The 25,911-nt window shown below is 40.8% G+C and overlaps 1 protein-coding gene across 1 annotated transcript in view; it reads right to left on the bottom strand.

The window, feature by feature from the left end:
• BRF1 (BRF1 RNA polymerase III transcription initiation factor subunit) overlaps positions 1–25,911 on the bottom strand; it is a 172,409-nt gene that overhangs the window by 98,961 nt on the left and 47,537 nt on the right. Inside the window, exon 4 of the mRNA XM_068192214.1 lies at positions 4,891–4,922. Coding sequence (XP_068048315.1) covers positions 4,891–4,922 — 32 coding nt within the window. The remainder of the gene's footprint in view (positions 1–4,890; positions 4,923–25,911) is intronic.

Below are 25,911 nucleotides of genomic sequence, written 5' to 3'. Positions count from 1 at the left end.
TTAGTGAAGGAATGGCTTCCAATTATTCAGTCAAATCTTCACAACAAGATCCTTCTACTTGTTATGCTCTTTGCCCTTCACAGTATTTTTTGGAGACAGTCTTTTCATTTCACATCTGTCAGTCATCAGACACTGATTTCAAAGGGACGCTTCCAGAGAGACTCTTATCCTTTCATAATTTCCTCTTGCTTTCACATCATGCCCGATCTGTTCACAAATACCAATATACTTCCACCTTCAGAAACAACAACAAACACCTCATTTCCAGTAACACAGGAATTCGTCAGTCTAACACCTCCCCGAATTTTAAACTCTCTTGGGGAAACAGAGAATCTCCCATTCATACAGTTACCAGGTTACCAGGTCATGCTAACTTCTGGAGAGTAGCAAAAAAATAAAGCTGCTACCATTGAATGGAACTTTTTGTTTGACTGTAAGTTATAAAGTTATAAAAGAAAAACCCTTCTACAAGCAATTTCCAAAAAGGCTTTTCAAGACTATAGTGTGGCATTCTGGCAAAGTACTACAAATGGTGACAGTGGTTAAGATATTCCTCTAGAAAGACAAAGACCGGGCAGTTGGAACACAATGAGAATTCACACTGTGAAACATCCATGGCTGCTTGCCTAAATAATTAAGCAAGCATGAAAAGCAAATGAGTTTTTAAGGAGAGTGTCTGTTGCTGGGGGAAGAGGCACCTGTGGTTATTTGATTCATTATTAACATTTCTAGTGTAGTAATGCCTGAAGGTCCCAAACAGGTTGTTTAAATTAACTCAATCAACAGCAATTTGCATAGGGGCAATAAAGGCAAATACAGTCAACATGTTAATAACTTTAAATGAACAAAGGGTATAAAAAACTGAAGCAAACCAGTACAGTCTTTAAAAGAATAATCTATTTTACCTATCTCCATGCAATAAACCAAAACATCCTATTTTTTTTTTGATCCAGACTGCATTTAGAGCAGTCAAAAGGTAACACACTAAAATACAAACAAGTGCCAAAATCAGCTTGTCAGGCTGTCGATCAAAAGAGGCACAAATCAAAATTAAGCAGCTTCCCTCTCATACTGGGCTTTAAAGCACTGCCTTCAGCCATGGGACTCCAAAGGAGACTCTCCTGCTAATCACATCCATGGCAGTCCTGGAGTTCTTCCTCCAATACCACAGCAGTACAATAAGCCATTATCAAACCACCTATGCAAGAAATCAAAGAGTAAAAATTTCCAATAATCATAGAGGAGTCAGGGAGCCCAATGCTGCCTTTATAGTAAATAAAGGAAAACAAGTGTTCAAAAGTAATTCACAATAAAAATCCTTCTAGACAAGCAAATACTAGACAAACTGCAGATGAAGAAATAGGGGTGAGAGTTGTGTTTTGAAGTGGAAGAGCGATCGAGCAAGTACTAGTTACTGATTTTCACTTCTTGGGCTTCCTCTTCCCTTACACAGAACCACAGTGTAGCTCAGGTGAGAATGGATCTCCATCAGGTCTCCAGCACAACCTCCTGCTCCAAGCAGGCTCAGCCACAAGAACAGACCAGGTTGCTCTGGATCTTGAGAGCCTTGATGGATGAAAACTTCAAAACTGCTCTAAACTACCTTTTTCCACACTTGGTTATCCTCATAGTGAAAAACCTTTTCTTGATATCAAGTAGAGACAACCCATTTTCATTAATTACATTCATTGCTGGTAATTTTCCTGCTGAACACTCCTATAAAGAGCCTGGCTCTTCAGATGTCCAAGATCTCTTCAGTGAACACCAGCCTTGTTTAACAGCAGGACACACCCCAAGGCATGCTAAAAATTTTATTTTACTAGGCTGAAACTGGGGATCAGAGCACTGCCAACCTCTTCCCTAAAGTCTTTTACGACCCCATGACAAAGACCATGACACTGGAGATTACAAGAGACTAAAAAACCCCAGCCATTTCTGAGGATGTGAAAGGCAGCCTTTCACCACACCGAGGTGAAACGTCAGCCAAATAGTTCTCCAGGTGCAAGGAATGGGATGCTTGGAAAGATGGGAGAAAACCTAAACTGTTCCAACTTGGCCAAGGCTAGACAGGCTTTGCAGCTCTCCTAAACAAGCCAGGCCTGTCGCTTAGATTGGACTAACAAAAAAGCAAACAAAAGGCCTGATTGCAGACCTCTCTAAGGACTATATTTGCAAGTAAAATGCAGGATCTGAAAATATAAGCAAGTACTTTCCCTGTCCTTCCAACTCAATCAACAAGCAGCACGACTGCTCGGCACAAGGAAGGCGCCTGATTTGTAGCAGTGCTCTGGACATTTTCAGTTCATTTCAGATCATGCTTTGAAGTCCAAATGTATCAGAGGCATTCTGGATCCAGCAACAGTTTCAACAGGAGATTTCCAAGATGTAAGATGTATTTTACATGAAGATAAAACACCAAGGAAACTGCCTTTCCAATTAAAAAAAAAACAAAACAACTTTTTGTCTTTTCCCAAGATGGCAGCAATTTTGAAACTCCAAAAATTATTATGAAAATGCAGCAGTTCCCCAGTGGAACAAGACAAACTCCCACATCTCAGTCATCAGCATAAGAGGAAAACTGATACAACTTTTTAAACAGACTGCCATTAACAGCAAAAATTAGTCTCCTCTATTGCTAAGTTTTAGCAGCATAATACTATCCTAAAAGCACATTACACTGTAGGGGACATCTTTTTTTTTTTTACAATTCAAGAAAGACAAGAAGAGCAGTTGTACGAGTAAAAACAACAGCATAGGAAGGCATTCTTAGGATTTCCTCTACCACTTTTTTTCTAAACAGAGCAGCAAGAGAGAAAGAATATAAGTTATGTCATAAAACAAATACTGAGTTGCAGGTAACAGCAGATTCAGGATTTGGTTAAGTGGTGGACATGGTGGTGGTTGATGGCTGGACTTGGTGATCTTGGAGGTCTTTTCCACCCTTAATGATTCTATGATTTTTTTACCCTCAAATGCACTGAAACCTATTTCAGGGTGGTCAGTAATTCAGTCAATGGCCTCCATGAAGAGAATCTTTAAGGATGCTTCATGTGATGACTTTCTTACAAAATTCCTGCAGCCAGAAGAGCCCTGCAGGACCCTCACCTCCCACTGCAACTGAGCTGCTCAGGAACCTTCTGAAGAAAAATCTCAATATCCACTATTAGTTTCCAAGCAAGAGCAGGTGCAGGTCAGCAGCAGCTCATTTCTTAGACTTCAGATGTGATTTTTTTGGTGATATAAAATCAACAGCTTTCTCATCTCACCAAGAAAAACAGTTACCTGGACCACTATGATGTGTGTACAAATTTTGTACAGATGAGTATGAACAATTTAATACTTTGAAAAGATAGTACCACTGCCACCACTACTACTACTGCTCTCACCTCTTCTTCCTTAAGAACATTTATATCCCAACTTCAGGATGGGAGAGTAGTCCTTGGAAAAAAAAAAAAAAAGGAACTTCAAAGTAAAATAGTATCATCTAATGAACTGTTTTTAACAAACTAATTCTTTTTTAGGTTTTGTGGGCAAAGACTTATCTAAAGCAGAATGTACTGAAATTTACTGCCTGGGCCACAAATGTTTTGCTACTAAGGTGGCTTGGGAGGGGTTTTTTTTGGCTCAGTTTGTAGTTGTGGTTTTCTGTTTGGTTTGTGGTTTTGTTTGTGGGAGTTTGTTTGATTTTTGGGTTTTTTTTCCCTTAACAGACTTGGGGATCGAGGAAAAAAACCATCAAGCTGGAACCTGAAAAACTCATTTATGTATTCTTAAACAGGACCTTCTGGATAGGCAGAGTTAACAATAACATTCAACATTCCTGTTTGCTCAGCTTCACCTTAAAGAAGCCATAAAGTAGAGCTCATCAGAAGACATAGTTAAATGCAAATCAAGATACTGAAATGTTGGGTTTTTCTCTTTCAGGGGGGTTGATTACTTCCCTACTACTCATATATTTCTGTCTCTCCCATCTCCTCAGTTATGCCTGTTTAACCTTTTGGTCCTCACAAGTCACATCTCAGAATCTTTTCTGGCTGGAATGCACAGAGGGGAAAAGACAAACCATTCAATCTTTCTGTTTCTGCTGACAATACATCTTTTCCTTTTCCTCTTACAGATACAATACCTCTTCTTCTAGTTCACATTGTGACTGTTCTTCATATTACTGTGATCATTCTATTTCAAAACCATCACCATGAAAAATTACCTGTGTTTAGAAGGAAACAAACCTTCCATTCTACACATGTACTGTTTGGTTGTAAGCAATCAAAATCATTCAATCAGAGTTTAAAAAGAGAAGAAAGTTACTAAATTTCAGAATTAAAGATGCATTTGATTATTGCAATTCCAGCAGATTGCTTCAAGCAATAAATAGTCTTCAGAGGGATGCCATTTACCAAGACAGCTGGGAGGACAAAAATAGATGCAAGTAACCTACTCACATTGTATGTAAAACAGTTGTAACAGAGAGAATGAGGGTAAGACAACATATGTCAGTAGAGCTTTCTATTTCCACAGATAGAGCAAGTTCGTATTTCTCTCAAAATACATTTTATAAAACACAGTTCTGAAGTGCACGACTACATTTACACAGCATTACCTACCAAAAAGGTTATTTCTGTCGTCAACAACTGTTGTTTTAAAAATATGCAGCATCTGACCCTGTGCCACTGCAGTGACTCTGAGTCCTGATGAAAGGATCATACTAACTCTTGCTACGTTGTTTGCAGCATTAAAAGCAAAAAAAAAAATCGACATTTAATTTTACAGAAAAATTACTCAGATTTCCAAACCCAGTGATTTTCCACTCAGAATTTTTAGAGAAAAACTAAAACATCTTAAACTTTAACATTAAAAAAAAAAAAGTCAAATGAAAAAAGGATACAATACCTGAAGTAGGTCGCTGAGGTCAAGTAACATGTCTGTGAAAGAAGTCAAGGAATATCCACTCTTCTTGAATGTGACAGTATTTCTTAATTTCATCTCACCAGCAAGCCAAAGAAAGGGAAAAAATAAACCCACGTTAACTGTCAAAGAAACCAAATATGGCTTAGGTCAATTCACCACTTATGCTAACAGCCAACATCCAGTTAATTTTTCAGCTGCCTAAAACACCCTGCCAGCACCTGCTGAATTTACTGCTCAAGATGACGCAGCAAAGTGATGGTCTCAAAGAACAAGCCAACAACTTGTGTGACCTACAACACTCACCAGATCCTGCAGCCTAAGAAGGACCCAGTGGTCAGGGGGTCCTCTGCTCTGCTCAGCCCCATCTCCAGCGCTGGGATCCCAGCACAGGAAGGACACTGAACTGCTGGAGAGAGTTCAGGGGAGGCCACCAAGATGATCAGAGGGACGGAGCAGCTCTGCTATGAGGAAAGGCTGAGATAATTGGGGTTATTCAACTTGGAAAAGAGAAAGTTTTGGAATGACCTAATTGCTGCCTTCTGGTACCTGAAGGGAGCCTACAAGAAAGATGGAGAAGAACTTGTAGTGATAGGACAAGGGGGAATGGCTTCAAACTGAGATGAGAGTAGGGTTAGATTGGATATTGGGAAGGAATTTGTTAGTGTGAGGGTGGTGAGGCCCTGGCACAGGTTGCCCAGGGAAGCTGTGGATGCTCCATCCCTAGATGTGTTCAAGGCCAGCTTGGATGAGGCTTGGAGCAACCTGGACTACTGGAAGGTGTCCCTGCATGAGGCAGGGGGTGGAACCTTTAAGGTCCCTTCCAACTCAGGCCATTCTATTATTCTGTGATAACTAAAAACAGTAATAGCATCAAGATAGAACGCCCTTATTACACTTGAGAATATAAAGCATCATCAGTCTCCTATGCCAGCTTAGGAGCACAGAAACACAGATGGAAGAGCAAACTAAGAAAAATGAAATTAGTTTCTTTTGTTCTCTTCTATGAGGACACGTCAAAGAGCTGGGAAAGGAATGCTGCTTTGGCTGCTCCCTTCTCCAGCCAAGCAAATCAGCTGTTACCTTTCAGTTTACACTCCCTTCATGATATCCTGCGCTGCTGCAAAATATTAGGTCACCATCTACTCATTATAGGCACACTTGGAAAACATAATAGTTAAAAACAAGCCAAACCACTACAAGTTTCCATTAGATTTAACTGAAAGCAAGCACACTTATGGGTGCATTGTCTAAACACTATCCAAAATAGAGAAGGAAAAAATAAAAGAAAGCACCATGAAGTCAAGGTGCAAAGGTAGCCCTTTTGCTGCTGTTAATCAGCACATGCTGGATGTCCTATCAGCTACTCAGGTGTGGCTCACATGTTGTAAAAGGGTTTTATTATTAAAAGGAGTGTCAAGGGGAAGTGTGAGAGAAGGGGAGAGAGTGAGGCACGCAAAGAAAACATGTATGCAGGGCTGTGTGTGAGTTTTTGTATGCATCACTGTGCTAAGAAATCAAGCATTAAATAAAATGCAGGGACACCAGTGTAGTTTGGTGCATGCTGTGGTAACATAAATATTAGTGAATGTTCTTCAAGTAAGCCAGAGTAATACAGTGCACATTTCTCCTAAACATTATCAGCTGTGGAAGGAGAGTAATTCAGATAACATAATCAGTTTATACATAAGCATTTTCCTTGCTAAGAACTTTTATCCTTGAGCATTTCTACCTTTAGTTTGCATTCAAAATTGTATGAATGTACTCCAAATTTGTTAGAAAAATTAATATATCATGTTACTATTATTTGGCAGAAATTAATTTCCACATTAAAAACCACAGCATAGCTGGGTAGTTAATTAGCTGAAAATTCAGTATGGCTCTGAAAAAAAAAAACAGAAATCCATTATAGGTAGTATTATGCAAGACATTACAGTAATCTGAAATTTTAACACAGTAAGGAAACTGCTAACAAAAACCATCTGTAAAATACGCAGCTTAGAAATCTACACAGAGCAATACTGAATTCAGTGCAAATTTTTTGTAAAAGTGAAAAAAGAGAAAATGGAAAGATGTTAGCAATGCAATTGCCAAGGAACCATAATAATTGTCAGCTCAAACAGATCTAGGAAGAAATCACCATGCCAATTTTGTGCTCAAGAAATATTCTAAGTCTGAAAATGTTCCCAGTTCATTATTGACTTGAAGTGCCTGATTATTCTATGTCCACCCTGAGATACTGTCCCCAGCGAGACAAAGCAAAATTATCACTCATATCTGATAGATCTCACCACAATTTAGGAGGGAAAAAAAACCTAAAACATCAAAAGAAATACCTCTCATAGGTTATTGAGGCACCAAAGTGAGTAACTGAGTGGTCCTAGAGCCTGGCTGCTGTCACTGGAGACAGAAGAGGAGTCGGGAGGAACATCAGTGCCAAATGCTAATTCAGATTTTAGGTGAGCTAGAGAGATGCTTTTCTAACCCAGGCATTTCAGTTACAATCACGAAATCTGCATATCCAGAGTATTCTTCAACCTCCTCAAACTGTTCAACACACTTTGGTGGAAAATCTAAACTTACTAACACATTACAAATGCTTAGGCTTTACTACTGCAAGGAAAACAGCCCCACCTTTTTATGCATTTACAATGACAGAAGATCAGAGCTAAGGATTGGGAAATTCACAACAGGGTTCAGGCAACTCTGAATCAGTTTAGAGCTACACTATAGATGCTTTAACATACAGTTCCTTTGCTCCTTAGAGAAGTTAGTTCAAATGTCCGCCAAAATTGTAAGCAAAGGTCACAGTAAAAACATGGTGCTTCTGGATTTCATTTAAGGTAGCCTCCAGCAATCTCTCTCCTTGCTTAGATGTGTAGCTACTACAGCAAAGCAAAAAGGGAAACTTGAGTCATGCAGTAGCACTGGGTTGGCCTTTACTATGAACATTGTGGGCACGATTATCAGCAGGAAGTGGTTGTAAAAACAGGCTGTTGTTTTCAAACTCCTTTTCAGAGCTGGAACAGTCCAGGAGAACATACAACAACAGCTGAAAACAGCAGATAATACTTAATATGTATTCAAAAATTATACAATCCTAAGAGAAATGTTTTCTTTGAGGCTGGAAGAAAACAATGATCATTTTACATATGGAGACTGTTACCCACATGGAAAAGCTCCTGAAGGGATGGAAAGCTACTGGTACTGTAGATAGACCCATGCAAATAACAGGGTACAAGGGGACTTAGGTTATAAATGAGCCCAAGTTAAAAAAAATAAATGGAAAAAATAAGCATTAACAGTTTAAACTGTTTTTCCTTTGCTATTAATTGTTTAAGCAAGTTTCACCAAGGTATGCAACTGTCTGTCCATCACTAGAAATGCCTAAATGTCTAAATCAAGATAAGTCTAAAGGCATTATTTCAAAAAATTAAATTCAAGGGAACCCTTTGGCCAACATGATGCAAAAGGTCAGATGGAGTGGCCAAAATGTTCCTTTTCTGCCTTTATAATGTGGATAATATGAGAACTCCATGATTCACAGCAGTAATGATCTCATTCTCAGCACCAGAGGAAACAAAAGTTCATGAAGAAATGAACAGTACCGGAAACCTAAAACCCAAAATACCAAAACAAGCATGCATTTGTACTTCAGAGAGACCTACATTTTACATATTCCAGCAATCCTAAAGCACTTGTGCAGCAAAATCCCCCTGACTTTCAATAATAACATCTAGCAGGAGGCAAATCTGCCATTTGCAGATTGGTGTCAAGGAACCGTGGCTGCAAGCCACTCAGGAGAAATCTGACATCCATAAAAGTCCTGCTGACTGTAATGAAGTGTCACCTTTATTCAGCTTAAGCTAAAATGCTTTCTGTTTCTCACAAAAACTAAAGCCAGATCCATTAAACATATAAAATATTTAAACATAATATTGTTATACATAATTTTCTGTACTCAACAGTAGCAATTCAGCTGGTTGCAAATAAAAAAGCAAAGCCTAAAAGGAAACGTGTTTGAAAAGCAAAAAAAAAAAAAAAAAAAATCTGAATATTAGAACAAAATTTTCTCAAGTTCTTAATGAAAATAATTGTTTGCAATTTCAGTATCAGGGCTCTGGATAAACTACAGAACAAATGGGAACTTCCCAGAAGCACTTTCTTTAACAAACACATGGAGAAAAGACAAAAGGAAGGCTGAACACAGAAGTGGGGTGATACCAGGATGAAAAACTAGTGACAGCATTTGTCTGGCCTGTAACCCAGTTTCCAGACTTTCAGATCAATACCCAATTCACAACCTTCCCCTTCCATAATTTCATACACCATATGATTTCTGATCGTGACTTATCATGATTATACCTCTGTTGCTTTACAAACTTTCACCATTTTAATTAGCCATTAATTGAGACTGACTGACAATGTTAATTGTTTAAAGTAAACGTTTTTCTTTCCAATGACACCCAACTAAAACAATTAGAAAACAATACCCAAACGCAATTGTTTTGTAGAAAACTCATTTCTGACAACTCTAATGAAAGTTCTGCCTCAAGGCTGAATTCCCACAGAGCCAGCTTCCAAAATTTCTTTGGTCTCCAATTTTGCCTCTGCAAAGAAGTCCATATAGCACAGGCTGCACTCGAGTACACAAATAAAAACAGCACTTAACAAATGAAACTGCTAAGCACAAATGCCATTTTTATAAAAAGCAATCTTTATTTATGTGTAGATTAATGCACGATAAAAAAAGAACTGCATTTTGGTCTGTGGGGTGTTTTTCTTTGCACACAGCTGTATGACTGTGCTTCATAAAAGGGTATTGCTCTAAATTCTGTATTCTAAAATCCCCAAATTGAAAAGAAAAAGCAGTGCCCCACTCCTTCGCCATGTCTATCAGGATGCTTCTGCAGCAGTTCTCTTCCAGCACGTGCAGCCTCACTGCCTTCCCAGCCAAGACACAGTCAGCAGCAGTAATTCAGCATGGTGCCAGCACCAGGCAGATCAGAGAGCAGACGGGCATTTGGGGCTGCATTCAGCCTGCCTGATCCCGTGCCTTTAACTGGAAGGGTTACAAGTGGGGCTTTCTGGCTCACCTATTATAGCCTTTGACACCACCTCTCCCCACCTGCCTCTCCAGCAGCTGCAGACAAATCTGGGCTGCTGCAGATGGGAGGGACCCAAGGCCTGTGAGCTACATCAGCCTTCAGACTCAACACACGTACAGTTCACTCTTTCCTAAACTAATGCTGCAGCTTTTCTCAATAACTGTCTTCAGAGTCATTGCCATTTAGAGGAACATTTTCCAAAGCACCCAGGCTGGCTCAATATGCAGGGAGCATTCAGCACTTCTGAAAGTGCTGCCCTTGGAGAACGTGGTCTTCAAAGGACTGGGGCTAAGCTGTGCTCCCATTGTTACTGACTTCAAGTAAAAAACCTGTTTTGTGGGGTAGTGCCAAGTATTTACACGGTCACGTGTAAATATTTAATAGTCACATATAAATTTATAGCACAGTGCAACACAACAGAAAAAGAAGTAAAAAATACATTTCTTGTCTCAGAATGCTTGTACAGTCAACTTGCAATTATACAGGGTATCAAAGGGATAAAATATGCAAAGAATATCCAGACTAAGCCCCTGAAAGATAATCTAGTTATTGTATTTGCTTAGGGAAAAGAATATTTAGGCATAGAATGAAAATGTAAATATTAATTTAAAAGTTCTGAGAGACATGAGGTTAATCTTCAACTTGAATGATGTGGCCATGTATAAATAACAGTTGGCTATATTCAAACAACAAAAAGTCTCCAAACAAGAAAGAGAGACCCCATCCCCTGAACAGTAAATTGAACAAGCACTGGTGAGGGAAAACAAGAGAGGTTGCTAGGAGAAGCAAGGTTTAAGGAAGAACTTGAAGAGCAGGGCTGGCAGATGAGAACGGGAGAGAGGCAGCAGGAAAGGAGCAAAGCTCAAGCTGCAAGGGAAAGAAGAAACCAGAATAATTTGTAAAATCACTGCAGAAAACACAAGCAGGTATAAAAGTGCACAGTCTAAAAATCTGCAGAGAGTGACAATTTGATAATAAAGTGGGCTTTTACAAAGAAGCTGGGAAGGAGGACATTGATAGTAAAGATTTAAGTAAATGTAAAGGAGTTCAGTTCTCTCTCTCTTTTCTGTGTGTACAAAGTCTCTAAAGGTGACGACTCTTGTACCAACAGTGAAAGAAAAGTTCTGAAGAAGTCAGAGGTGCAGACTTAGAAGAACTATTCTGAGATGACTCTCAAGTATTCAGCACAGCAGCAATGCACACATTTGGAAATGTGAAGCAGCTGGCCAAGAGAAGCAGCAGAGGAAAATCACTGCCTGCTCAGAGGTGGCAGAGGAAAACCAGCAGAGCCGTGAGCCTGACACTCTGCTTTTTGAGAAAACTCCAAAAGCAAGAGTTTGGAAATATGTAAAAATATGAAAAAAAAATCTGCCGTAACTAGCTTGATTGCAGTTCATTACCACCCCCACCCCATGGCTGCTATTTGTGCAGCAACATGGCAAACCAGCCAAAGGAACTGTCTGAAATTAACAGTCTTGTCTTTTTGCCTGTTTTCAGCTGGATTAACTCCCCAGCTCCCATGTAACTGCATAAACACCACGGCTGATAGAAGGCAGGGGATGGAGTGAGGGAGGACTGAGAAAGCAAGGCCAAAGCAAGATAGCCTCAGAAAGAAGTTGTGCCAGCTCACAGTGGCTTAACACATTCTCTAAAACTAGAGCCTGAGACAATCTCTCCATCACCCATCCCGCCTTCTCAAATTTCTCTTTAAAGTTTGCACAGTTTTTCCCAGCTTGCTCCAAAACACAAAGACCTACCTTATCTGAAAGAGAAGCCTTGAAACAAGTAAGGAGAAAAAATGAGTAACTGTACAGTAACTGCATTATAGCAACCCAAAATGTTATAAAAATGATAACACCTCCCTTGTTTTAAGTACAAACACAGTTCCTGTGTGAGTTGTCACAGTACCACTCTGGTTTTATCCCCAGTAAGCACTCACCTTCTTAAAAATAGAAGCATTACAGTGCTCAATTAAATCAGAGTAAAACCAAATTCTGTGGACACAGAATGTTTTACATTTCCCACGCCAGAAGCCAAGTGTTACATCTTAGCTTTCATACCCATACTGAGGCAAATGCACTGGTATTAAGTGCTCCTGGGTGAATTATCTCAGCAGACCTTTGCTGGGATGGGAGCATGGCAGCTGTTGTCCCTGCACTGGGACATGCACACAAACTCAGATGCTGCTTTTCTCCCAGGACTTGATTTATCCAGGCATAGGCATGATCTAATATCACACACATAAAATACTGTCACTCATTTAGCAAAAAAATTTCTGACACTAGAGCCTTTGTTTTAAGAGAAAATACAGCTTCAAAGGGAATTAATTGCATCCTTGCCCTTCCAAGGCTGCTGGCTCCTTAATGGCCTTTGGTGGGAAGTACAACAATGGGATGTGTTAAATTTCCCACTCTCAAAGGCCTTTAGAGAACCATCTCAGCATGTATCACACAACACAATGACAAACCCTTCTGTATCAGATGCCCACAGGCACACACCTGCAGAAACCTTTCATTACCTGAACTGCACCAAAGGGAGCCCTTGTGTTCTGGAAGTGGGCACTACAGAAATACCTTTCCCCCAATGGTGTATTCCTGCAGATCAGGAAACCTCACCTGGGCAGGTGGAAGAGCTCTCTGCGTTCTCACCCTCCCTCACACCCACAGCACTCCACTGGGAAAATGGCAGGTGTCATGGCTCCATGGATGGCTGGCTCTCTCTTGGGGCGTGCATGGGTGGAGCAATGCTTCCACAGATGCTGCCAAACTGTTAATTACTATTCTTGCAGTAATCAAAGTTTGATTAAAGGCATTACAGTAACTCCCAACAACTTCCCCAATCACCTGTGCTTCTTACAGAACTTGAACTCAGTGTGGAGCTGGAAATTGGGCTCTCAGGACAAGCTCACCAGCAGTGCTTGGAAGTCAGGAGAACACCCCATTTTTACAGTGGCTGAACTCCTCAAAGCAAAGTTCAAAACTCCTCCTGGTTTAGGTATTATCAATAAAATGAATACAAATACATGAAGCTGAACTGATGCACTGCATTGGTGGGTTGAAAATTCCTCAGCCCGTGCTTTCAACTTAAGAAATGCCTACACTAAACCTAAAAAAAGATTCCTGCAAGCTCACTGTAGCAGAAAACGACGTAAGTCATAACAGCACCGAGGTATGCTGAATTTGGTTTTTATTACAGAGTTGCCTTATGGTTCATAAATAGCAGCATATCCCAAATGAGTTACTAATAAAGCATTTCACCGAATTATATAATAATGCATCCTCCTCTTTAGAGTACCACTGGAGGAGTGTTCAAGGGAGGTTTATTGGGCAACAGGAGAGGAGAAAACTCAATTTACCTCCTTGGACAGCTACCCAGGTATCTTGGGATATGACAACAGACAGAAGCACTGAGTTAGCACATCTGAAATTACCAACCTGTGGACAAGATGCAATATGCAAACACGTCTTCACTTCTACTTCCCAGCAATGCACAAGTGAGAGATTGCCTTTAGCTGTCACTGGCAGGGTAAGAAGATACTTTCACTGACACTTTCTGTTCAGCCCAACTGAGCAGAGCTCAATAAGAACTAAAAAAAACCCAAAAAGAACTGCAACAGCTTTTGTAACTTTCAAAATACCAAATACCAATTTAAAATACCTTTCAGGGCTAGGGAAAAGTGATGCATAATACCTTGAAATGAATACAATTCTCAACATGACACATTCTCTTTAAGGACCTAATATACTTGATTTTAAAGTTAAAACAAATTTATGTCTCAAAAGGTTGTCTCGAGAACAAGATTAAATTTGGTTCTTGAACAAGCATAATAGAGCAGGTGGAGGGAGGAGTTTGCATATCTGAGATTTTAAAGGCAGCTAACTTTTCAGAGAGTTAAATTACAAGAATAAATCTTTGAGGTGATCTATTAAGCAGGGACAATGCAGTCACAGGCATTTGATACACTTTGTATTTTATCTACACAAAAGGATGGGAAACAAATGCTTCCCTCTGGGAATCTATCTTTCCCAAGGAACTGAAAGGCATAACCCAGAGGGACTCTTGGCTGTGCCTCAGGACTCTGGATTTCTGTTTCCATTTTTGCCACTGCCTGACAAAAAACATTCCATCCTTTATAATGTTTTTATAATGAAGATAACAGTTTCCCCTTCCTTGGTAAAATGCTCTGAAATATCCTGATTATCGTACTACTATAATACGCATTTTGACTCTGGGGTTCCCGAGTCTCCCCAAAAGGTCACAGAAATAAGCTTTCAAATGTATTTCAGCTGTAATACCCCAGCAGGTGACTAACTTTATGGGCAACAATTCTTTTTCAGACCAGCTCCCTGCCTTTGAAAGACCCAAGCTACATCCTTTCTATGCAAATCAACAAAGAAATCTGTCCCCCTGTGCAAAACATGCAAAAGGGTTTAAAAGCTAAGAGATATCCTGAACTTCTTACAATAAAGAGATGCAAGAGATGCCACAGATTCAGTCCCTCCTTTCAAGTATGAGTCCTAATTTTCATGCTTCTATTATCCAACACACGTAGCTAAGCACCTCCTACAATAACTTTAAAATCCTTTATTCAGTTTAATATTTAATTCAATTTTGTACCAATTTGCTCTAAAATCACTCAGTAAGCACACATATCAATTATCAGTGTTTAAAAAAAAAGATAAAGCAAGTGTCAACTCATTTGTTAATGGTTACACATCTTTATGATGGGATCATTAAGGATAAAGGAAAACTCTTTATTGGGGCAAGATGTGTGGGGAGAACAGAGGGTAGGAAGGGGACAGAATACCCACACTGGTATCTTGCTGAAAACTTGGGTATTCAGAAAGCAATCTAGTACAATTCACTTGTCAAAGATTTTGGAATTCTGTTGGCATTACTGTCAATATTTCCTTCACTTAGGCAGGAACTCTCAAAGCATCTCAAGGCAATGTTGCACAGCATCAGTTAGTGAACATACTGAAGTTAATTTACTTGCAAATGTTATTTCTGATATTCTTAAAAGTTAACAACTTTCATTAAATATGTTTAATCAAGCTGGAAAGTAAGGTGTTTTCCTGAAGTGTCATTTTAAACTTTTATCCTTTTATTATCTTCTTTTGAATGCTGTAGCAACGGCAAGCACTTATCTCACGTCTCTCTTACAGCACAGAGACTGCTCTGTCATTATCAGTTTTTAAGAAGCTGTAAACTTATCTCAGCGGCTGGAATTTTTCATGAGAGAAAGCAAAAAAAAAGTCAGTAATGATGTACATATCATCTGCCTCTGGGAAAATAAAAACTGCCAGTGATATGCTGGGAAAGATCTCCTTAGACGCCTTTCACGGCGTCTTGCAGCAGTTTTATTGTAAGCCAGCAGTGTGATTTCAAATAACGCTAACCAGCACGCTGATGGCAAGCTCCTAAAATACAGCTCTGCTCTGAACAACTGAGAATGCTATTGTGAGTCTCATGTTTACAGCTGCTCACTGATTGTGTCATATTTGCAAAGCTTTCAAGAAAAATGATAACTTTTTTCTCACCAGTGAGATTTATAAATTCAGCCTAGAATTTTGCTCAGTGCGATACCAGAGCTAGGGCAGAACTTGCTCCTCTTGGTAATTTTAGCTAAAAATTCCAATGAATTTAGCTAATATACTTGGAAAAGTAGAGTCTAGCATCTTAGAAAATTTAAATAGAAAGCAATATGTACAACAAGGCTCCTACATTATGAGAGGCAGCAGTAAGAGGTATAGATAAACAAAGGACAGAAAAATATCTACATCTTGATGAACAAGTCATTTTGCTTCCCTTCTATGCCTCTGTTTCTCCAATCAGAAGATGAGGATACTGACCTTCTCCATGAAACACTACAAATTATACACCTCCACTAACAGCACCCTCAGCTGGGAAGAGGCAAACTGGAATTCCAGTACTACTGCCACAACTGTCTATGCATTAGGTCGAGAGAATAATATATAATTAATACATTTGTAAATAAAAACCCACACAGGAGTAACCTTAGAGAAAGAAGCTGAATTAGGTATACCCACCCCCTCTCTAAGCTTGGCCATTCACCTACAAAAGATTCCATTTGTTTGCCTTTCTACTGGCCTCATAATTCCCGTATTTCAGATTGCACAGCAGCCACAGCTTCAAAAGGAGAATGGGCAGTGTTTGGCACTGACTCCTCTCTCAGCTTTTAACTCCTCTTACAGATGTAAATCTGGGGTGTGTGCAAGTCAGGAACAGGTTTTAGTCACCAGTACTTAAAAAAAACCCAGAAATTAAATCAATGAGCACCTGCTGTGTTGCCCATCAGAAGACAGACAGCTCCAGACTCTGAGAAAAGAGAAATTCTCCATGCAGAGCACCAGCCAAAAAACCTGCTCTGTGCAGAGAGACACAGCTCAGCTGCACCCCTGTTCAAAGTGTCACCTACCCATCAGTTCTACATGGCCCCAAGAACACCAGCTCAGGGACACTGGCACTGCAACGGGAGCTGCTCACTGTGACTTCAGCAAAGCTGAACACGTGGTCTGCCACGTTCTTCAAGCCAAGCTGTTGAGACATCATGGCCTGGCTTGCTGGCCTAGGCAAGCATTAAATTGGCTGGACTGCCAGGTTTGAAGGGCTGTGGTTAATAGTACAAAGTGCAATTAGCAGACAGCTGCTGCAGGCATCCCTCGGGGACAATGGTGTCTCCACCAGCAGTGGGACAGGGAAGCAGAGGCACCCCAGGCAGGCATCCAGATGGCACCGAGCTGAGAGCAGTCCTACAGCAGAGGGTGGGGCTGCACTCAGAGGGACCTTAGGAGGCTGGAGAACTGGGCTAACAGGAGCTGCATCTGTCTTCCAACTTCCTAAAAAGCCTCACACACAAAGACAGAGTAACCCTTTGCTACAGTACGGGCTGGGGCTGACCAGGTTAAAAACAGCTGGCACAAAGGAGCTGCATGTCCCCACAAAAAAGCTGAGCAGCAGCCAGCACTGGGCTCTTGCATTGACAAAGGCCAAACAGGTACTGAGTTGTGTTAGCAAAAATGCAGCCAGCAGTCCAGGGAAGTGGATATTCCCCTCTATTGACTACCAGTGAGGCTGCACCTGGAGAGCCTTGGCCAGATCTGGGTTCTCCAGTACAACATCAGAGCGACACTGGCACGGTTGAGGGGCTGGGACACGTGATTTACAAGGAAAAGCTGAGAGAGCCTGGCTTGTCAGCCTGGCTTTAGAGGACACCTAACACTCTCTGCCTAATCAGAGGATACAGAGGAGCCGAATTCTTCTCAGAAGCAAACTCTAGCAAGGAAAAATCTGTTTACATATTTGGAAAAAAGCCCTTTTGCATGAGGTAGTAAAGCCCAGAGAGAACATGGCATGTCCATTGCTAAAGACAATCAACATTCAACCAGAGTAGGGCTTCAGGAATCTACTGAGCATGTAATGAAATGGGGAATGGAGAAATTACTTCCATAGGCCCCTTCTAATCTAAATTATTCTACAATCCTCCATAGGGCACAGGCTTTTCTACATATTTCATCACCTTCATCACCTTCATCACCTGTATAGATACATTACCTATACAAAGATTTCCCTGTATCACACTTCTGACTGCTGGAGAAACAGTGGAAAATACACTGTATTGTCTTTCATCCTACCCTAGAGCCTGTCAGTAGGAAGGAGTGTTGTAATGAAACACTTCTGTCAAGTTATATTTTGAAGCTTCTTTATTTGATGCTGCCCTCATGTCGTGGATACTACCTCTCAGCCAATGTTCTCAGCTCCTGATGGTGCTCCCAAATTCTCCAGCTGAAACAGGAGGAAAAGTGACCAGTTCACAGCTCTGCTGGGAAGGCTGCCAGCATTATCAGCAGAAATCAAGGACTGGAGCATTGTCTTGTTTCACCATTGAATGACTGTGAGAAACAGCTGAGACACTGAAGCCACCCATTCAAAGTCTGAGGAATGAGAACAGCAGCAGTCAATACTTGAGTTGCTTTCCTCTGCCACAGGGAGAGTTTAGAGTCAAGGTGAATGATAATAAATATTAAACTAGACATTGACAAAAAGTATTTTCCACTGAAAAACTACAATCTGAATATGCAGTGGAAATAATTACTGGCAATGAACTGGGTCCTCCAGATGTGACAAGAATGCAGTGATCTGGGAGTCTCTCAGAGACAGCAGCACAGATGCAGTCCAGCTGCTGCATCCTCTAGAAGACTGATCCTGTAAGGACCAGAAGTTTTCAAATGGAAAAGAAAATTCAGCTTAGATCCTGCAGAAGCTAAAAGCACTCACGTGGGAAAACCAAACTTTGAACTCCAGATAAACATAAATTCAGTGTTCTCTGATCCCAGGCACCAAGCGAGAGGCAGCAGCTGCAACCTCCACATGGCTCTTTAAAAGAAGATTTCCTCAGTAATGACTAAAAATTATTTTGCATTTCTTTCCTCATTTCCCTGGAGATCAAAGATAGTCCATGGGTGATTTCAATGGCAAATTTCAAAAGAAATTGTCTCAATTTAGACAGCCCAGCTCTTTTGTCCAAAAGTGAGAGCCAAAGAAAAGCATCTATAATCTCACAGCCTTCAGAGATGGATAAGCAGAACTGCATTACTCTGAAACCATGGATTCATTAGGGAAAGAAAGAAAGAGTATTTTTAATGCAAGTGAACTAGAATGGGGCAAAATCCTTGCAAAGTGAGGGCACAGTGGTGCTTTCTCAGAAACAAGCAGATTCAGGTAACCTCTCAAATTTTCTGCAGTCTAATTTGAAACACCAGCATCTTGTTTGCCCTAGAGTTGTGTCACACATTACAGCCCCTGAAATGACAAAACCAACTTTGTTTTCCCTTGGAAGCTGCAAGGCCACTACAGGCACAAAGAAAAGTTTAAAAGACCAATTCAGAAGGGAAAAAATACTGTAAAACAGATAAGGTGAGAATTTCTCCTGACAATAAGACAGAGGCAATGTTTGGAGTTCTGGTTTTTATGCAATAAGGACTTTTCCATTTCGGTTAATGCATGTCAGGTTGCTGAATATGCATTTACACTGCACAGTCTTCTCTCCATATTAAAAATATGATAGCCTAGTAGAAGTTACATGCTATTTTTTGTCCACACTAAAAGTCTTCTTTTTTTCAGTCTGTATATCTCCCCTCTTTCAAAACTTGCTTTCCATTATGACATATGACAACATAAAATATATTGTTCACTACTCCTCCTTGCATATCAACACAAAAGGAATCTGAAGAGCACTTGGATTTCTACTCCCTGCCTAGGCATAAGCTAAGACGTTATTTTTGAGAGCCAAGCTGCTCCTTCATTGAAGAAACAGCAATATATCTCCATTTAAAAAATACTGATTAGCAAATCTCATAGCACTTTACTAACACATGCAGCCAAAACAACACTGAGACTACTGTGTTTCTTCCAAACTGGAAGGATGTTGAAAACTTAAATGATTCACTTACAGCTGATCTAAAGATGAGAGCTCCACAATTTATGTTTTATTGTCAAATGTTTAAAGGATTAAATCTAAATAAAATACACATTACACAAGCTTTAGAGCACACGTTATCTTTAACATCTTATTTCCAATTAGCAAGTCAAAATAAAGAAGACATGGGGAACATCTGGCCTCAAAAGAAAAGCTCTGGAAGAAATCAAGATTTTGGTTCTTTTGGGCTCATTTAAGGCTGCTGTTTTCCCAGACTCTTGAAACTGGGTGAGATGGAAAGATTATTCTCTCTCTCAAAGAGGGGAAAATAGCAGACATACCACCATGTGATTGAGTATTACATCATTCATACTTACAACAATACTGAGCCAGTCTGGCAGTTGAACTGAAAAGACATTTTCTTTTGCCTTCGAGGAAGGACACGGAGTTGCCGTAAAGGCAGATGAAACAGGGAAAAGTTAGAAAAGGCTCAGCTCTCCATTGCACTTGGCATGAATTACAAAATGCTAGAAATGTTTCATTGAGAAGCAACTCCAGTATGAGCTTTGCATATGAAAATTACATCATGCAAACAAAATGCTAGTGACAAACATCTGAAGGAAAAAAGACAGCTCTTGAGAAGGACCTCTACCCATTTTTAAAAGGCTTATACTTTACTGGGATGTAAGAAATCATTATCAAGACCACTTTCAAGACATAAGGCCAGGTCAGGTGTGAGAATGAATCCTGTTTTTACAAAACAAATTTGACAGGTAATATTGTTTCTCTGATATACCTTCATTTTGTCCTTAACACATCAAAAACTGCCAAGACAGAAAAAGCTGTGTAAGACTTAAGAATAGGATGAAAGTGGACACAATTTGAGAAAACCTCAAGCTAAAATATTTGCAGATAGCAAGCAGAGAAGGGCTTATAGGTCTCAATGCACTGGCTTTTGTTCACCCTATTTTGCATTACTGATCTTAATTAATCTAATAAAAAGAATTTGTGTTCTGAGGCAGCATTCTTACTGCATTAAAATTCAAATACACAATCTCGTATTTTAATGAAAGAAAGCATTTAATTTTCTAATTGACTTTTAAAGTATTAAAATGCATAAAATATTAGTGGTGGCTACAACCAGGAATATTTTTCAGTGACCAAATCAAAAACATCAACCATAATTGACTATGTTTGCTATCAGGATTTATTTAAACAAAGCATCAGGTAATGCTTTTTTCTTTTTTTTTTTTTCCTTAAGAGGAGCATGGCCATGCAGGGAAGGAAGGGGAAGCATCTCCTCCTCATCCCACACCATATCCAGCATATCCTCTGACAAAAGCAAGAATGTGCTGCACAATGACCAGCTGTACCCCACTGTTTTTATTCAGCTGGTGTTAGCAACATATTAGCTCCCATCAGGTCAAAACACCACCCAGCTATAATTCTGGTTTTGCTGACATAAGCCCCAAAATTCAGATGCAGAGATAAACCGTATTAAGCAAAGAGCCAACTTAATTATTTCCTCTTTCAAACAAGCTTTAAGAAGATTGTTAAATATTTATTTTCACAAGCATGCAAGGATCGCTGAAGGTCAAAGACATCAGAGGTGTGATCCCTTCCTTATCATCCCTCCTTTGTATTTATTTCCCTGGAAGGAGGCCTCTCTGCCATCACACTTCCCTCCCCTCATCCATCACCCAGAACTCATCCTGACGTTGTTCCTGTGGTTATCCCCCATGCCTCTGCCACCACCTTTCAGCTTCAGCCCCTCTCAGTGCTGCCAGTGAGGGCTGTCCCTTGTATTTCTACCCCAGCATTACTGATGCCTTTGTATCTCTCCTGCTCCCTGCTTCTTTCCTTGTTTCACCTTTACCATGAGAATGTCTCATCCGTTCAGACACCCCAAAGTGGAAGTTAATTACTAAGAGGACAAACCTTGCAATTAATTTCATTAATTATTATTTTTATGCATGCAATAGCAGACCAGTATTGCACACATTAAAAATCTGGCTGAGATGCTTCTGTTGCATTTCTGGGTTACACAAGGCCTGACATGGTGAGCACAGGGTGAGACCTGAGCCAGAGCACAGGGCTGCCAGACACTTCTCCTAGCCATACAAAATGTAATTCAAGCCCACAGTGACAAAGGCTTCAGTGAATGTATCCAGAATCCTGTCCCTTCATTTCAAACGGCAACAGTGATTCTTGTTTGTCCCAACACAGAAGGTATGATGGGCAAGGGCAAAGGAGCTCCAGAATTAAAACAATGTAGGTGCAGCAGCTCAACTGACTGTAAACCCCAGGGGTATCCTGAGTTCAAAAAGGACCCACAAGAATCATCTAAGTCCAACTCCTGAACCGGCACAGAACACCTCAAGAATCACACCCTATGTCCAAGAGCATTATCCAAATGTTTCTTGAGCTCTGTCAGGCTTTGTGCTGTGATCACTTCCCTGGAGAGCTGTTCCAGTGCCCAATCACTCTCTAGGTGAAGAACCTTTTCCTGATATCTAACCTAAACCTCCCCTGACACAGCTTCAGGCCATTTCCTTGGGTTCTGTCACTGTCACCACAGAAAAGACATCAGTGTCTGCCCCTCCTCTTCCCCCATGAGGAAGCCACAGGCTGCAATGAGGTCTCCCCTCAGCCTCCTCTTTTCCAGGCTGAACAACCCCCAAGACCTCAGCTGCCCCTCGTGTGGACCCCCCTCACAGCTGTTCACCATCCTCGTGGCCCTCCTTTGGACACTCTAACAACTTAATGTCTTTTTTATATTGTGGTGCCCAAAACTGCACCCAGAACTGGAGGTGAGGCCACTCCAATGCTGTGCTTTGAGAAAAAATTGCCCAGAGAGAGACACTCTGCTCTGCAAAGCAAAAAAGCATTTCTGCAGATAGATTTCAAAAGAGTATTATTTGGACTTCTACTGTTCAAAATTTCCCTTAAATGAGGAAAACAAAGCTATCAACACCAGCCAAAACCTGTAATCTTGATAGGCCATCTTGTGACCCTGTCCCCCTCTCCATCTCTGCAGATGGTTTGTTTAATGCTGCATTATGGAAAAGCTGACAATTTGAGCCACCTGCTGTGTACCAACATCCTGAAAGGAAAAAAGTTTGTCACCCCTCTACACAAAAGCTGGTGAGAATTTAATCAGTGAATTTAATGGGGCATGATCAGGTCTCCCCTTGGCAGGACCAAAGGTCAAGCTCTATTTTATCCAGAGTTAGTAACAAGTGAACAGAAAAGCAAATTTTCAGAGTGTGCAGTTCTTAAACAAAACACTAGCCTGAGCACACACATATGCGTGCAAAATTGCAGTCCTCCTGCTTCTTTTGGATGATATATTTAGAAATCCTATTAGCTGGAGAGATCAACATTCTTATCTGAATTTCCAGGATGCTGTAACGTGCAAAATTAGAGCAGCTCTCTTAAGTGGGTCAATTATCACTACTGCACTTACAGCAGCTTTTCCCCTCCCTCCCTGCAGCATCCGTAATGGGCATTTGGCACAAGGATTTCAGCAGTCAATGTCGAGTTGACACAAACCACAATGTAAAGTTCCCTTCCCCTTTTATATTTTCAGAATCTTAAAGGAACAAATGAAATCACCCAAGTACAGAATCTCCACATTAAAATGGCAGGCTCCCAGCAGAAAGCCTCGATGACTTCCAGAACGGGGCACCCCCCAGGATAATTCCAGGCAGCAATCATGCCCACTGTTCTCCTGCCACATCCGAGTCAGGCACAAGTAAGGTTTATGGCTTTCCTCTCCAAGGGATGAGAGGAGAACCTGAGGGCCACTAATCATGTCCCCAGCCCTGTCCCCCAGGGTGCAGGGCCACACAAGCAGTTTGAAAGGCTTCAGGTTATTATCTCCTCAAGAAGGAATCATCTTTAAAATTAAAAACACTGCAAAGCACCAGACACAAGTGGAGCAATTCAAGTACCCAGCACCACTTCACATGCTACAAAGACATCCAGAGGAAATACAGGCTCTCCTGCAACACAGCTGGAGGCCAGGTGAGATATCTGAGAGGCTCCTTCTGCCTCACTGTCCCACTGCTGCCCACCCATGAGCAGCCCTGGCAGTAAGAGGATGCAGCAGGGAAGAGGACAGAGTCACACAGGGGAATACATGATGTCAATGAGCACATGGAAAGGAAAATTTTACTTTCCCACCAGCTGGAAACATGAAACATGTCATTCTCTCAGCACCGCACTTGCTTTATACATACCTCTTTATAGGGAAAAAAATGTGTGAGGCAGGACTGCAAGTGAAAGATGATATGATTCTCCTTCATTCCATGGAAAAGCAGAATGGATAGACAGGCTTCAGGTCATGAGCCCTGCTGCTGAAATTCAACAGGTCCAGCCCTGGCTGGAGGAGAGGGTGATGGGGAGAAATTAAGGTGCAGAAATTAAATTTGTAATGCTGTCCCTGGCTGCCCTCTTCCCTACATCTTCAGCATTTTCTCATATGGTACTAAATAGGAATGATCACAAAAGCCAAGCATTACCAAACACCTAACTCTTTGGAAATCTATGCAAATGACATGGGGCAACAACAGTCACACCCTATTTAAGGCAGCAATTTTTCCTTAATAGATGAAACTCTTCCAGCTAAAATCCATCCACTCAAAAACAGCAATTTTAAGACTTCATTTTGAAATTATGTGAACAAGGCTTTTGCAAGCCTTCAAGTCCAAGCAAATGCTTCATTAGGAAACATTTCTTCACCAAGAATGTGGTCAAACACTGGAACAGGCTTCCTAGAGAGGTGGTCAAAGCCCTCAGGGTGTCAGTGCTTAAGAAGCATTTGGAAAATGCCCTTAACAACATGGTATAACTTTTGGTAAGCCCTGCATTGGTCAAGCAGTTGGACTGGATAATCATTGTAGGTGAGTTCCAACTGAAAATATTCTACTCAACTTACTACAAAGATCTTGGCATCTCTTTCCACACGTGAAATGAAGTAATTTGCCTCAGTAAATATTATATGTATTTTAACCGTGCAATTTAAAATCCATTTTTATTCTCATATGTCCTTGTCACACTCCACACTTGAACAAAACACATTTTCAATGCAACACCAGTTAATAAAAAAAAAGTAAAAGGTCAGTTACTAAAAAGAAAGTCCTTAACCAGAGAGAAATAGAAACTGGTTTTATTAACCTCCCTAACCACAGCTTTAAATTTTTCTTGATTAAAGCCTAATTTCAAAAGTTAACTTTTTAATCAGGAACACTAGGGCCTGCTGGCTCCAGGAAGTTTTAGTAGAGGTCAAAAGATTGCCGGAGATCTAATTTTTCATTTCTAATAAAAAAGGAAGTCTTGCCCTTTTCCTTGCAAAGACAGACCTTGAAGTGTTAGCAGAGAAACAAAGATTGTATCCATCAAAGGTTCTCATGGCGAGGCTGTACAAAGCTTCCCAAGACCACATGGAGGTGACAGAGCTGCTAATGCTTGCAGGGAATTAGCTGAACTCTTCTTGCAAAGACCAACATGGCAGAAAAGCCAGGAGCTGCTGCCTAACCAAGGATTACAGAGACCAGTTCCTCATTCCATCACAGATTTTCTGGGTAACTCTGAATGTGTCACTTAGCCTCAGTTCTGCACCTGGAAATGAAGATAAATACTCGCAACTTCCCTTTCTGTGACATGAAAATAAACACATTAAAGCAGGAGACTTTCAAATAGCTTGGCAAAAAAGTACAAGTACTGCAGACAGATAGGAAATAACAAAGTGCTGCCCCATTCAGCTGCCCAGCTTTTTCCCAAACCCTTCTTGCCTGCTGGGATCCGGCAATGCCTTAGTGATCTTCCCTCAAACAAAAGGGAGGTTCACAGGGCAGAGGAAGCTGGGGAGGAAAAGCTCCTTATGCTTTCCCACCCAGCTCAAGTTTACATCTGCAAGACTTGTAGGCACCAAATGTTCTCCTGACAGCCTTCTGCTCCCAACGCCCAGACTGAAGAGGTTATTTTCCTTATACATTTCTCAGAAATGCTCTTTTGCAAACAACTCAAGAGAGAGGCCTCACTTGGCTGCCTCGGTCTGACCCCAGGAGGATCCCACCTCTGTTCTCTGACAAAAAAGAGCTACCAAAGACCCCCTGAATAATTCAACCTTAGTCTCAGAGGCTGCCCAGCCCAGAGTCTCCCATCAGAGAGACTGATCAGCTTTTCTGGAGGGAGGAAAACCTGCCCTGAATTTACCTGCAGAGGCACACAGAGGGGTATTTACACAAGATGGCTAGTGAGACTAGGGCTAGGGACTCTTCTCATGTGGAAAAGGTTTTATTTACTAGGCTCTGACAAGACAGGATTTGGTTGACAACTAAAGGTGCATTTTTCAGAGAGCTTCAAAGGAAAAGAATAAAAAAATAGTATTAAAAAGGTATATGTGTGTGGGATAAAAGACATTTGCCATGTAAAATGTTGCTAGAAAAGACCCCA

This window comes from Anomalospiza imberbis, chromosome 6 (genome assembly GCF_031753505.1).
Source record: "Anomalospiza imberbis isolate Cuckoo-Finch-1a 21T00152 chromosome 6, ASM3175350v1, whole genome shotgun sequence".
Lineage (NCBI taxonomy): Eukaryota > Metazoa > Chordata > Aves > Passeriformes > Viduidae > Anomalospiza > Anomalospiza imberbis.
Note: the sequence above shows the minus strand (reverse complement) of the source record. Positions and strands in the feature narration are given on the sequence as shown.